Raw genomic sequence first — 14,661 nt, forward strand, 5'->3', positions numbered from 1 at the left:
ATAGGTAAAACCATTCTGACAGAATTAGATATTTAAAAAGGAGAATTCCACAGCTGTCATCCACTTGGGGTCGGTTAGAGAAAGCAACCCAGGAAGGTAAGCACAGTTATCAGGTTCTACTTCAGATCATTGGATCCAGAAGAAAGATTCAGCTAATGTTGATACAAGGATGGCCTTTAAATAGGAGGAGTTGCATTAAAGCCCACATTCAGCTATGCATCTCCCTGAGACACTGCAGAGATTCATTCTCTTGCACCATAAACTGCCTGAGGAACACAGTGAAAATAAAATGGGATGACTCATGATTCCCCCTTTTCAAGAATGTAGCCCTAATTTATATAAAATTAATAAAGACACAATATTTGTTTACTTAATGCTGTCTGCTTACATAAATGTATCAAAAAGATGTCTTTAACTTATAAATTCATTTTGATGTTACACAGGGGTAAAAATATTATTTTTACCCATGTGCAGCCAGATACCTAAATCACTGAGCTATCCAGCCAGCTCAGTACCCCATTAATGAGTGGCAATTTACTCCTGTAGCTTGCATAATTTCCCTTGTGGAAGCATAAATTGCCAGTAGGATTCTAGCCTATGAATGTTTGTCACCACATTGACTTTAAATAATCTGTTAAAAATACGATTGGTTTGTTCTTAAAAAGATTTAGTTACTTCATTAAAAGATTAAAACTCATTGGATAAAATATAATTTTTTTCTTTGTGTGTGTACAAAGTAATGATGCAAAGTGAGTAAGTGTATGAAATAAATGTGTACATAGAAGAGTGCATTACTCATACAGAACCTGGATATGAAGTATTCTCTTCAAAAAAGGAATTCAACTCACCTGAACTCCCTGCAACACTGGGCAGATTGGCCCCATTGGCCATGGGTGGAGGAGGAGGAGGAGGAGGAGGAACTGGGCCATCCACTGCAGGGAGTGGTGGTGGTGGCGGAGGTGGCTGGGCAGTGTCTGTCACCCCAGGAAGTGGTGGAGCCGGCGGAGGCTCATTGGCCCCAGGAAGGGGTGGTGCTAGGGGAGGAGGAGGTGGTACCAGAGGTGAGCCTTCCACTTGAGAGGGTGGGATAACCTTGGGGCTGCTTTCTTCAGCAAATGGCAGAGGTGGCGGCGGCGGGATTTCTGGAGCAGATGAAGGAACTGGGGATGTGGATGGAGAAGGAAAATCTGGAAAGAAAAGAAGCAGGTAAGATGATTGCTTCCCTATTATAAGCAGTTGTGGATTTTTTAAAAAAACGTTTTGCTCAAGCATTTATAAAGGCATCCTTCATTCTCAAGAGACTATGGTCAGAGTTCCATGGACAGAGTTCCTACTCCAGTTCTCTGAAGATGCCGGCCACAGAGACTGGTGAAACATCAGGATGAACAACCTTCAGAACACGGCCAAAGAGCCCGAAAAACCCACAACAACCACTAGATCCCGGCCGTGAAAGCCTTCGCGAATACTATGGTAATATGCTCTGTATGGAGGACTTGGAACAGCATCTAGTGTGGCTGAGAAGGCCAATTCAAGAGTGAAAATCCCTTCCACATTGAAGACAAATACAATCTGTCCTCTGCCCAGCTCCCTGATTTTGCTGGTTTCAGGACTGCCTCTATGCCTCAGCCTGCTGGACAAGGGTCCCTTCAAATTGGGAGAGGCCTTGATGTACCGCCTGCCTCCAGGCTGACCGCTCAGATGTCAAGGTTTCCCATCTGTTGAGGTCCATTCCTAAGGCCTTCAGATCCCGCTCAAGCATTACAACAAGTAAAAAATATAAGTAAATTTTCAGGCATATGGAGTGCATGAACAGAACATCCTAGAACATTAAAGTAAGTGACTTTGGTTGGTATAAAGAAATCAGTTTCTACCTTTCTAAATTAATATAAAACCCAGAGAAGACAAAAATTATCAGGATGGTCAAGTGAACACCTTGAAGAAGTTCTTCTCTTCCCCAGCTGGGAGACTTTGGGAGTTGTAGTCAAAAGAAATCTCCTTTCCAAACTCTGGTCAAAGATTGATGGTTTGTACCATTTCATGTGACCTGTTGAGGAATCCATAAATCAAATGCACCCCACTTATTGTTTAGTGAGGGGAAAGATCGCTCTTTTTTCTCCTTGATATGTTCGTTCAGTACAGAAAGTTATATTTTTATATGGGAGTATTTGAAAAGGTTCTCCATACCACTGGATCTTTCTCACTGTGGTGGAGCCCAGTAGGAGCTAAACACTGTGAACTGCCAATCTCTGCCATGAATGGTTAAACTGGAGGTCATTCTATGGGATACCATACCTGTGCTGGTTGATGAAGGGGCTTCAATGGTAATGGAGGAAGCTATTGTGGTTTCCACCACAACAGGGATGACTTCAATACCCATGATGGCATCTCCATCAGGTCCACGCAGGATCCGGATTAATCCTTTGTCTTCCAGCTCCTCTAGTTTGCGCTCCAATGCAGAGTATGATGGGGTTTCTTCTGCCCCTTGAGATGGCTGTTTTGGTAATAAAGGGGGAGTCCTTGGACTTTTTGTCTTGTTGACCTGCTCCTGTGAGTTCTAAAAAAGAGAGACTGGGATTAGGAAATCATGAAATGTGGAATGGAAAATTCAGAACATTTGGGACGTCCTAAATCCTATATCTTATGGGCATGTTGAATGTGTCAGGGGTGGGGTTTTACATTATATCATACAAAATAAAAAAATAACAAAGTTTAAGGCTGAATAAGATAAGTTCAGCATTACAGGGAGTTGGTGCATTTCAAAGTTTCACTCCTTTTTGTTGTTTTTGCTGCAACAATATTTACACAATTTCTGTTCATCTCACAACTGCAGGGAATATATTCCCATCTGGAAACACACCCTCCCCTCTGAAGGAACAAAGAGCAGCTTCCATTTGTCAATCACTGTAGTAAGAATCTTGACATCCCACTACTGTGCAATGAAGGACCAGCAGAAAACCATGGAATATTCACCTCAGCACAAAACATTATCAATTTAGATTCCCTCCCTTTGTATACAATCAGAGTTTCCATTACTTGTGAAAACATCAGTTAGCTGGATGCCAGCCTGATGTTGCATTCTACTCTGGTAAAAGCCCTTCACCCCACGGATGTACAATTCCTTCACGCCTTATAGTTCTTATAATTCTCTCCCATCTTATAACTCAAAGCCTTGCAACATGTATACATACAATTTCTTTACAATGAGGAAATGCTGGGTAGGATATCTGTGGAGCTGTTGTCTTAACATGCAATGTTTTGAAGCTCCAGACTGTTCCATGATGGTGCCATACCTGCTCATCATTTGTGCTCCTCACCCTCACAGCTTCCAACTCACGGCGTGACTGGCACAGCTGTTTCTCCAACTCAGCAACCTTGGCCATAGACTCATTCTCTGCATCCTGAAGTCTCTCTGTGAGCTGTGAAGAGAAATGTTTCCTTGAGGAGGACTGGATCAAGGCATGTTTCTGCCTGGGGCAAAGGACAAGACATCTTCCTCTCCCTCCAATTCTATACTGTACTTAAAAACTGACCAGATTGGGAGTTTCATCTTCTTTCAATAAGATCACACTTTGACTGAGTGTACTAGGTTAGCTTAGCTGGCAGAGGCCAGGACATGTGTCAAGTACAACTCTATCCATTATGCACCTCTTCCCAGGTGCTTCATACTACCTCATGGTAGGGCCAGCCCCGTGTTAATAAAGAATTTCATAACAGCCAGAACAAAAGAGAACAAGTGTGAGTGAGTGACTGAGCAGAACAACAGCATAGGCAGGGAGTGCAACAGTAGACCCTTGGTCTGGATGGGCAGGATAAAAATCCAATAAACAAACAAACAAATAAAGTGCAGACACCCCGGCTTGCTCAAGTATAGGAATTTGAGACTTGTGCATGTGGAATGCTGAAGAAGGTCATATGACTTTGAATCCAGTTTCCTTTAGGGGCCTGTGGAGTGAGAAAGGCTTTCTTTTCCAGCCAAAGCTCTTTTCTGAGCCACGGCCCCACATCCATGTTAGGAGCATTGTCCCCAAAGATCTCAAGGTGCATGACTTAGCTGGCACTCTCACCTGGGAAACTTCCTCTTGCAAGTCCTCCACATGCTCCAGAACAGCATTTTTCGTTTCAGTGTCTTCTAGTAGAGCACCTACATCAAAGATGTTGTCTAGGTAGGCTTGGATCTGCACTTGTAGCTTGTCACTCTCTGTATATCGCAGCCTCTGATTAGGTAGAAGAGGGAGAGCTTGACATTAAAATCAGGACCAGGGCATATTCTGTCATGCGGCCATGACAGAATCACTAATTGCTAGGTAAGGAATGCTAGAACAGTGGTTCTTAACCTTTGTTACTCGGATGTTTTTGAACTGCAACTCCCAGAAACCACAGCCAGCACAGTTGGTGGTGAAGGCTTCTGGGAGTTGCAGTCCAAAACTCCTGAGTAACCCAAGGTTAAGAACCAGTGTGCTAGAAGACTAACAAAAAGTAACTATAATCAGCTGAGAATGGATAAGCATAATACAGAGAGAGAGAGAGAGGCCTGGGACATTCTTCTTACCTCTAGGTACTCATCCAGTGCCAACTGTGTGAACTCATATTGCAAGAAGACACGAAAATTCATGTTCTCCACAGAATGAACCACAATGTTAATGAACTGCATGCAAGCCACCTAAACATTGTGAAAGAGGACAGGAGTGTAGGAAGACAGAAACAAACACATCTGATTTTAGGGAATGTCAATTTGTAATTTTTTTATTTTTTTTTATTTTTTGCCTTGTTCTTGATGCCCAAGACTATCCTGTCATAGAAACTTTCAGCAGAGTTTCAATGTCTAGTTTTCACTCATTTCTTTGGAAATACAGGTCAGTTAAATAAATCAGTAGACAGGCAGACATTTCAAACATTCTATTGCCAACTCTGAACCCCATGGAAATTAAAATAAAAACTTATTGGTATATGATAATTGTTTTAAACTTATATGAACTTCTTCTGCATAGCTCTCCACTGTATTAATATGACTAAACTGGTTTGGCAGTATCGTAATTTCTTTTTATAGACTGTGTTAATTGATTATGTTTTGTCTTCACTTTCAGCTTGAACAATAAAATCAAATCATTACACCATTAAAAATAGTTCTAAAAGTTAATTGTTTTTGTGTTTGACTTGGGGCCACAGCAGACGTGATGCAATGCTAGGGGTAACTCCACAAATGGAAACGGTGCATTTCCTAATCCCTTAGATAGTATGTCATAAACCATGCTCTGATGACACTATGTTTCTCATTTCCCAACCTTTGCCAAGTGATGTGGGACTATGCCAGCTGGATAGCTCAGTGAGTTAGGTATCTGGCTGCAGAGCCAGAGATTTGAAATTTTCTTCCTCACTGTGCCTTTTGGGAGAACCAGCCTCTGCAGTCTTGGGCAAGCTGCACAGTCTCACAGTGTTCACAGAAGAAGGGAAAAGTAAACCACTTCTAAGTACTTTACACATAGAAAGTTGTGCAAAGAGTCACTGTAAGTTAGAATCAACTTGATGGAATGCAATTATTATTTATTATTAGTGATACCCGGACACAGATGGAACCTGCTGACCTAAATCCAACTGCTAGTCCTAACTGAAGTAAGTTAAAAGTTACCCTTCACATTTAGTCCAGTCGTGTCCGACTCTAGGGGGCGGTGCTCCTCCCTGTTTCCAAGCATATGTCGTAGACAGTTTCCATGGTCATGTGGCCGGCGTGACTAGACACGGAACACCGTTACCTTCCCACCGTGGTGGTACCTATTCATCTACTTGCATTTGCATGCTTTCGAACTGCTAGGTTGGCAGGAGCTGGGACAAGCGACAGGAGCTTACTCTGTCACGTGGATTCAGTCTTACGACTTCTGGTCTTCTGACTTTGCAGCACAGAGGCTTCCGCGGTTTAACCTAACTAAAGTAACTCCCACTAAATAAATTATTGAAACCTCATCGACTTAATGGGTCTGCACTGGCAACTAGAGTTAGAGAAACATTTTTGGTTGCAATTCCCCATTTTCTTTGACTTTCAAAAAATGAAAAAAGGGATATACTGTATCCTGATCACGGCCAAACAGCCCGGAAAACCTGCAACAACCATTGGATCCCGGCCGTGAAAGCCTTTGAGAATACATTGGATATGTGTGCGTTTAAGTTTGATGCCTTGCAAATTCTAGTTTACATAGTAAGAACTGGTACTCTTCCCACAACCAATTTCCATCACTTGGTGATCACAAGATCATTCTGCCAGCAAATAAAACTTGATTGGCTAAATGCATTCTTAGATACTTTCCCTCCTTTGATAGAGAACTGATGGGTGGACCGTCATCAAAATGTTTCCAATATGGTGATACGATTTGTTGAGACAAATTTGGAAGCCAAAGAAGCAAATGGAAGTGAGAGAGAGAGGGGAAAAGCAAGTTTTATCTGCTCTGCCCACACAGTTGGCATGTTCCCTTCTGAAGGAGAGAGGCCATTTCATGATCACCCCTGCCACATAGTTCAAAGGATGTAGTACCTGAAGCTGACGAGTTATTGTGATATAACTGACAGAAAACCACAGAGACATCTATCCCTCTTTGTGGCAGCAAAACTACAATAACAAGAACAACAAAATAGTATTCATTCCCATCCACAATAGCCCGAACCTGCTGCCTAAGACAATCACTTCATTCTGCCCTAGTGGTATGGCTACCTGTGTCTTATATACATGTGGATTAGGGAGTGTTGGAAAAGGCACAGTAATTGAAGCCAAGAGGCTAATAAATGCCCATCCCTGCCCCATACATTACCATGAAATCGATGTTGGTGTCTTCATTTCGGAAATACTCCATCAGCTTTTCAAAACGATTCTTCTCACCGCACACCTATGAAGAAGAAAGAGGTACAGCCAGCTTGGTTGGCCACTGACCTGCCTTGTCACTTCAACCGTCTGTAGGACACTGGGGCCAGAATTAGACATTTTACTCATGCATAGGACCAGCCCACCCAAAACAGCTTCAGCTTCATTATACTTTGGCACCAGCATGGCAGATGGCCAGGGACTGATACTGCAGCTTTCAGCCCCACTGAGCTCAAGTGAAAAGCTCACTGAGTCCTGTAGCAGTGGGGGCATTTGGAGGGCAAAAGGACCCATCTTCTGCTCCCAAGAACCACTTGGGGCTGCACCAACCCCTAAAAATGAACAAGTGGTATGAAATATAAACACTGCATGTTGCTCGAAGTCCATTTCTATATTTCGTTTTTGTGGGTTTAGGTTTGGAGATGGCCGGAGGGAGCTCTAAACCCTGATTTATTGGACAATTATCATTCTCAGATGCTTCCAGGCAAAGTTCTCTCTAATTTTCCACCAGCACTAAGTGGAAACCCTGCCCCATGCATGCAAAGTTCCGGCCATGACCAGAACCAAATGAACAGCAAACACTAACTGTGGAGGCAGAGCACCAATACAACACTGCGCAGCCAGGCACCCATGCAGCTTAGAGGAGCAGGAAATGAGCTCTCCTTTTTTGGCAGAATTTGTTTTGATGGGAGTTAGTCAATGGATTCAAACATGGCCTCAAGCTTGCAATGCAAACCCCTCCTTTGGCGTATGAAGCCTCTGACTCTGCTGTGGGTATGCAGCATCTGAGGATGTTGACAGGGGTGACACTCACACCCCTGTCAACAGGTTAGATTATTCCCTGACTGATTTTACATTTCTTGCTCTACTAGCTAACCAGCCTGTCTACCTGCCAGGTCATCTTGTCTGCCAAGCTAATCTTTGCTGCCTTACTTTACTTCCTCCAGGTTGCCAAGCCCAATACTGTCTTTAAAAATGGTCACAACTTCTTCAAAGGAATTGCAGTTAAGAAAGGTGAAGAAAACTGCAAACTCTTTTTGTATAAGTATACTGCCCAGAGGCTGGAAGACATGTCTGTTTTAAAACATTATTTGTATCTGATGAAGGCTTGCTCTTTGTTCCAGCACTGCCAGCTTTGTATTACCGAAGGTGGAAATAAACTGGATATCTTTCTTGTGCTTATTCGTTTACTAAACCCCTCCTCCTTCAGTGTGTGTAACCTCAGGCCACAAACTAGGACACAAATATATCCAATAAGTAAGAAATAAATAAATAAAATGCCTACACTGGGGCCTAACCTAATTAAGCAACCCATGTGTAGGCATCTTTCAGTCTCGAGAGACTATGGTAATGTATTCTGAATACAGGTCTTGGAACAATGTCTAGCATGGCTGAGAAGGCCAATTCGAGACTGACCATCCCTTCCACACTGAAGACAAATACAATCTGTCCCCTGTCCAGCTCCCTGATTTTGCTGGTTTCGGGACTGCCACTTTGCCTCGGCCTGCTGAACAAGTGCCTCTTCAAATTAGGAGAGGCCATGCTGCAACCACAAGCTCCAGGCTGAATGCTCAGATGTCAAGGTTTCCCATCTGTTGAGGTCCATTCCTAAGGCCTTCAGATCCCGCTTGCAGATATCCTTGTATCGCAGCTGTGGTCTCCCTCTGGGGCAATTTCCCTGCACTAATTCTCCATACAAGAGATCTTTTGGAATCTGACCTTCACCCATTCTCATGACATGCCTGAGCTAATGTAGACATCGCTGTTTCAGTAATGTCTACATGCTAAAAATTCCAGCTCGTTCTAGGACTACTCTATTTGGAACTTTTCCTGCCAGGTGATACCAAAATCGCATCAGAGACAACGCATATGGAACGTGTTCAGCTTCCTCTCCTGCCATGCACAGAGGGTCCAGGACTCACTGCAGTACAGGAGTATACTCCAGTTGTTCATGATTGGGCACAGTTGCGATACAAAGATATCTGTGACCCAAGCTTTGGATTTTTGCACAAATGTGAAACCTACACTGCCTAAAACACACATTCAACATGAATCCCCCATCTGCTTTGTATCCCATGTTAAGAATGAATGCAGACAAACAGTATACAAAATAAGTTCAATGTTGCTTCTGGTAACATGGGTGAAAAGATGTTGTATTTGAACAGAATGCTTAATTTCCCCCTATAGGTCATCCAGTAATATATAGCAAGTAGCAAAACAACTGAAATTAATTTTAGGCTACTTTATAATGTTTGAATGCAATTCCTTCTCCAAGAAACCCATGGAGCTTATCATTTTTTAGCCTTTACAACAGCCTTGAAGTGTAGGCCAGGTCCAGAACTACTATGTATGACCAACCCAGGAGCATGTGTAAGATTCCTAGCTGACAGATTTAAATTTATTTTTATCCTTGGCTTAAGTCCAACAAATAGTCAACACATGCACATTCATGCGCGCACACACAAACCACATACAGAATAATGAGTTGATACAAGAAATATAACAGAGACAGAAAAGGATCAAGCCTTTAGAAAAAGAAGCAAGGAAGATTTGCAGTTATTGTTACTATCCCAACTGGGCAGGAGGATTTAGAGAGGAAGAACATAAGCAGAAAAAGGAGTTTGCTGTCTACATTCTGAAAGTAAGGGGGTATTGAAGAGAGGGGAGGAAAAGACATAGATGTAACTGCAAGTATAATATGTCATGTGCATTATTTCAGCTCTCCATTGGGAGAGCTCTACTGACTTTTGCAGAGTTGTAAAGTGAAGAATCTTGTTGGTTTTGTTTAATAAAGATACACATTTCTATAAGTGGCCAAGGAGACATGCAGGGTAGCTTTACGTCTTCCAGAACATGTAATATTACACAGCACCACTTACATACAAGCTTCTCCTTTGGTTTAAAATGTTATTACTACTCCTCAGATTACAACGGCTACAGTCTGTAGTCAAGACTATGACAGATACCTGATCTAGATGAGGGTGGTGGATTGGAGATGGCAGGGTGGAAAATGAAGGCATTTCTCCTAGGGATCACTGCCTTTCATTTGCTCGCTTCCCACCTGTTTGCTTGGAGCCCTCAATGCCAATGAACGTTTCACCCAAGATGATATTACACCCTTACAAGAGTTTGAAATGAGCGAAAGCAGGCTCTTTGGCAGCTGAACTGCTGGAAAAAAGCTACATTGTGTGCAAGTAACTAACACTTCACAGACTCACTAGTGAAATGTAGTAAAATAAATAAATGTTTGGGTCTCTGATGAGATGCTGTATCAAAGGTATCTTATGAATCGTCAGCATATTCTCCTTTTAATTGGATTTTTGTATTTCAATGCTTTCTGCTGTTTTTAATCCTTATTTTTGAAAGCTGGTCATGCAAACAAGAAAAGGCACAGAAATTTAAACAAAGAAATAAACACCAGGGCAGTGAAATGGTGAGAAGGTGGCAAGGGTGGAGGGAGGAGAGTGTCACAGATAGTACGTGCAACAGAATGTTGAGGGGAACCAGAATTACAGAATGTGTTTTCATATTTAAAATTGTGGAGAGTGATTTTCTGCCCACTCTGAGAGAGAGAAGAGGAGAACTTCATTTCCATCTTTTGTTTTTGAAGGAAAGGAATCAAGGGGTGTTTGTCCCTATCAAGCTTTCGTGATACAAAAGGAACATTTATAAGGTTAGGTTTTGAGCAAAGATCTACCCTTCAGCATCAATCAGGCTGTGTGTATACTCTGTTTAGTGACAAGGTCAGGTGCCAAGGAATGAAATTCCAGTAATAACATATCCAAAGAGGTGTCCACTATAAAAACTGGAGTCAGAGACACGTTTATCTGTCCATCTAGAAGATATGACTGAGAAGTTAATTTCTTCAAACGCAAAAAAAAAGCTTCTGTCTCAAAATGTAACAATGAGAAAAAGGTAGGTGCCCCAGCGCCGAAACCCCAAAGCTCAGAAAAGTAAAAGCTCTCCTCTCTTGTCACTCTTCAGTTGCTTTGGGGAATTTTTTTTAGGCCTGGCAAGACATTCCCAGGCAAATAATATCTTTTTTTGAAAATTATTTTTCCCCCAAAACACTTAATTTTTTTTTTAAATGTCCAAATAATTTTACTTGAAATTTCAGGCCTCACTCTCCTTATGGAGAACAATGCTGCTTTAAACAACCTGATTATTCAGGATGGGTTTTTCCCAAATGAACAGGCAAAAGAGAGGGGGGGGTTAAGGAAGGAAGGAAGGAAGTCGGTTTACTGTTTTGTCCTCCATAGTCCTTAGAAAGGCAGGAACATTCTGAGGACTGGGCTATTCATGGGCAGTGAGGAGGAGCTGATGTGGTCAAAGCAGGTACTTTACTGTTTGCTGATGAGTGATTCAATTCAGCAGCACTAGGGGAAGGCACAGGCCATTAGCTTCTAATCAAGAAAAAGAAAATAAGATTACACAAGCAGTCATGGCGTAGAGACCCATCAGTTATGGAAACGCTGACCATAGTTTCTTTTAGGCTTTTCCCTGCCAACATGGTGCAAAGAGAGTGAGATAAACTGAGATAGCGTGACAACCAGAGTTTGGTCTAAGATCATGTTGAATGTCTGTTTTTGTTTAAAAATACTTCTTTAGCCATGTAGCTTGAATGGCACAACCAATCTAAAAATGCTTTTCATTTGAGAAGTGATCAAAATTCACCTCATAATGAACATAGCTAATGCTGGTGAGGAGTGACCTCCCTAACAAACGCATCATTTTTTGACAGTCAGAAGGGTTAAAAGTAAATATATTAAACACACATACACACAAAAACATTAACAGCTAGATCTCTGGGCCACCTCTACACTGGCACAGTTGAACAGGAATTCCAATATGGCTTAATGTGGGCAGAACTATGAATTCTCAACATACGCAAGAAAGCCTGTGTCAAGTGCGGCCCCTCCCTCAGACCCAATTTACTCAAGCGTGTTGGGAATGAGATCGGGTTTATGCCTTCCTATATGATGCTTGGATTCCATTTCTTCCTTCTCCAAAGACTTTGGTATAGCTTGCCTGGTTTATGGGCACGTTTTACCCTATGTAACCTAAGTAATCCCTTTGTCACACCTTCCTGTGTCAGTTTACAGGTAACAGCATGATGGCTAAAGACACCAGTTTCCCTTCCCTTCTTGCTCACTCACTCACCCCAGGGATGAGCAACTTCAGAGGATCGGGGGGGGGGGAGGTAATTTTCTACCCCAATCCCCATGTGAGCAAAACAACAACAACAACAAAAACAAAACTGCTAGAACACTGCTTTCAAGTTTATTTTTTTCTGGGTTTTCTGGGGAGGTTTTTGTTTTGTTTTGTTTTTTAAGGTGTTGAAGACTTGTGAAATTTCAGGGCATTGTTCGAATAGACATTCAGGAGCACTTTACACAAAATTGACTTTTTCTACTTTTTTTGCCCAGGGGGTAATTATAGAGGCTGCAAAAATGGCCTACGGGTGCATATAACCTCTAGGCTGCACTTTGCCCACCTCATCGCACCTCTCACATCTAATTTCCAAAAGGTTTTACAGTCTCTTTAAGTATTCCTAAGGAGCCTAGTACGGACAAAACCAAGCACAAGCAGAAGGGGGGATTTCCTGCCAGTGCGAACACTGGCTTCATAGAAAGGAATATCCTCCGGACCAGACAGAATTAAATTTCCCCTCCATACCTGCATGGATTGTTTCAATAATCAGTCCCTCTCTTGGCAGATGCAATTTGCTTCCTAAGATTCCCTAAGCATCAAGTGCAAATCACATCTCATGACACATGTAGTTTGGCCTTACAAGAGCAGCAGGTGCCTTCATTCATACTGTTCATACACAAATTGCACCACAGCGAGAGGATGTGCTCATCTGAATTTGCTTCAGCTTCCATTTCTAGCAGCTACTTAAAATTATACATTAAAACCACACCATATATTTAACAAGAATATGAAAGGCTTGACAATCCCAGCTTTCATCTTTGCAGAGCATGTTCTCAGCAATCGAAGTCATGCAGAGATGGGATGAGAAATGCACAGAAGGTAGCAGCAAAGGAATCCAGAGCAAAATGGATGGAGCTGGTTTCGATTCCTGTGAGTGCCAACAGACACAGACACCCATCTTCAGAGTTTGGAAAAAGTCACCTTTTATGGTCCAGATCTCCCAAAATCCATGCTGGCTGGGAGATTTGTGGGAGCTGGAAATTTTTAAAAAAAGCAACTTTCCCAAACTCTGCATCTGACTAGCATTTTTCTGAATGATATTTGGAGCCACCTTTCACCACTCCTCCTAAAAAGCTTACATTTTAGGAGGTGCAAGAATTAACAGTATTCACTTTCTGAGGAGCCCAGGCCCTGTGTTTCTGAATGAGTCATTGGTCCAGGTTTATGTTCTCTGTGGGTAAGTAGTTCTGATACAGATACTAATGCAAAAGACTAAAGATGAATGATTTGCACAGCAGGACAAATCTTCTAAGACCCAGTGCAGACCTTCTGAAAGGTTACATATGTGTGAAAGAATACTAACTGGGCAAAAGCCCAAACAATGAATCATGAGGAAGCTCAGAGCCTCTCCTGAGGGTATATTCTAATCTGACTGGACTTGAAGGAGACATGTAGAGGGGAGAGGGAGAATAAGCTCTCCAAAGATATCAGAGTTGGTTTATCTCAATTTTAGATAAATGAAGTAATGCGTATTATCACTCAGAGAGAGGGGCTCTTCTAAGATGATTACATCTAGAGCCCTTATCATTTTCAACTAACATCCACCTGTACAATTGTGTTGCACCTTTGATGATTGCTCTAGCTCTTGGGCAAGGAACCTCTGGCCCCTCCAAATGTTTTGCATGTCAGGTCCTGGACCTTGCAGGCAAGGCAGTCAATACTAAGGGATTGTGGAGGTAATCATTCGAAATATCTGGAGGACCCAACATTCCCCCTTTTGCTGTCACATGAACCAGCATCACAGAAAGGAGCGCACAAACCTCTTTGAAGTTGTCAAAGGCTGCCAAGATGATGTCATGCCCACCTCGGACCAAGCAAACAGCAGCCAACAGTTCGAGCACCAGGGCTTTTGTCCTGAAACAAAGAGAACAACAAAGTCAAGAATGCTCCTTACTCCAGAACAGAACCCTACCTATATTTACCCTTAACTGCAGAGATACCCGGTGAGGCATAGTGGATACACGGACAAACTAGGACCTAGAAGATCTGGATCTGAATCCCTGCTCAGTCATGGAAACTCACAGAGGGATGGTGGAACTAGTAAAACCACTCCTTAAATATCTAACATACCTTGGAAGTCTTATTAGGGTTGCTATTAACACAGTTCCATCATAAGTACAAGTTGTTCCCCAGCCTCAAATCCAGCAATTCTCTCCATAGGAACCAAAGAACAGAGCCTTGCAAGATCTAGTTTTTTGGACTACGATTCCCAGAACCACCCACCCCCAGCAAGAATGGCCAGTGGTCACGGTTGGCAAGGTGATTCTGGAATATGTGGTCCAAAAAAAGTAACTTTTTCAAGCTCTTTCATAGAGGAAGTTACTGGCAGCAAGTAGCACGTGGAGAATTTTGTTTGGTTTGCATTTAGAAGTAAACCAACCTGATTGGCAGCTTTCTCGGATAATGTGTAGAACATAAATGCTATCCTTTGGGGTTTGCAAATCAAATTTTGTCACAAAGAACATGCACCAAAATCTGGGCAGGATACATATTTGGGTGATCAAACACATTTATGAATGCATGTTTTGTGATACACTGTTTAAAAAAATCTGAGCTTCAAATAGTTATTTCTTTAGACTACAACTTCCAGAATCCTCCAGCTA

General features: G+C 42.2%; 1 protein-coding gene across 7 annotated transcripts in view; it reads right to left on the bottom strand.

The window, feature by feature from the left end:
* Positions 1 to 14,661, bottom strand: part of FMNL1 (formin like 1) — a 96,267-nt gene that overhangs the window by 16,752 nt on the left and 64,854 nt on the right. For all 7 annotated transcript variants that reach the window (XM_078377809.1, XM_020797985.3, XM_073004154.2 and 4 more), the window contains 7 exons: positions 13,819 to 13,912; positions 6,798 to 6,872; positions 4,550 to 4,660; positions 4,065 to 4,214; positions 3,291 to 3,416; positions 2,293 to 2,554; positions 849 to 1,187 (listed from right to left, as the gene is read on the bottom strand). In XM_078377809.1, coding sequence (XP_078233935.1) covers positions 849 to 1,187; positions 2,293 to 2,554; positions 3,291 to 3,416; positions 4,065 to 4,214; positions 4,550 to 4,660; positions 6,798 to 6,872; positions 13,819 to 13,912 — 1,157 coding nt within the window. The remainder of the gene's footprint in view (positions 1 to 848; positions 1,188 to 2,292; positions 2,555 to 3,290; positions 3,417 to 4,064; positions 4,215 to 4,549; positions 4,661 to 6,797; positions 6,873 to 13,818; positions 13,913 to 14,661) is intronic.

This window comes from Pogona vitticeps, chromosome 6 (genome assembly GCF_051106095.1).
Source record: "Pogona vitticeps strain Pit_001003342236 chromosome 6, PviZW2.1, whole genome shotgun sequence".
NCBI lineage: Eukaryota > Metazoa > Chordata > Lepidosauria > Squamata > Agamidae > Pogona > Pogona vitticeps.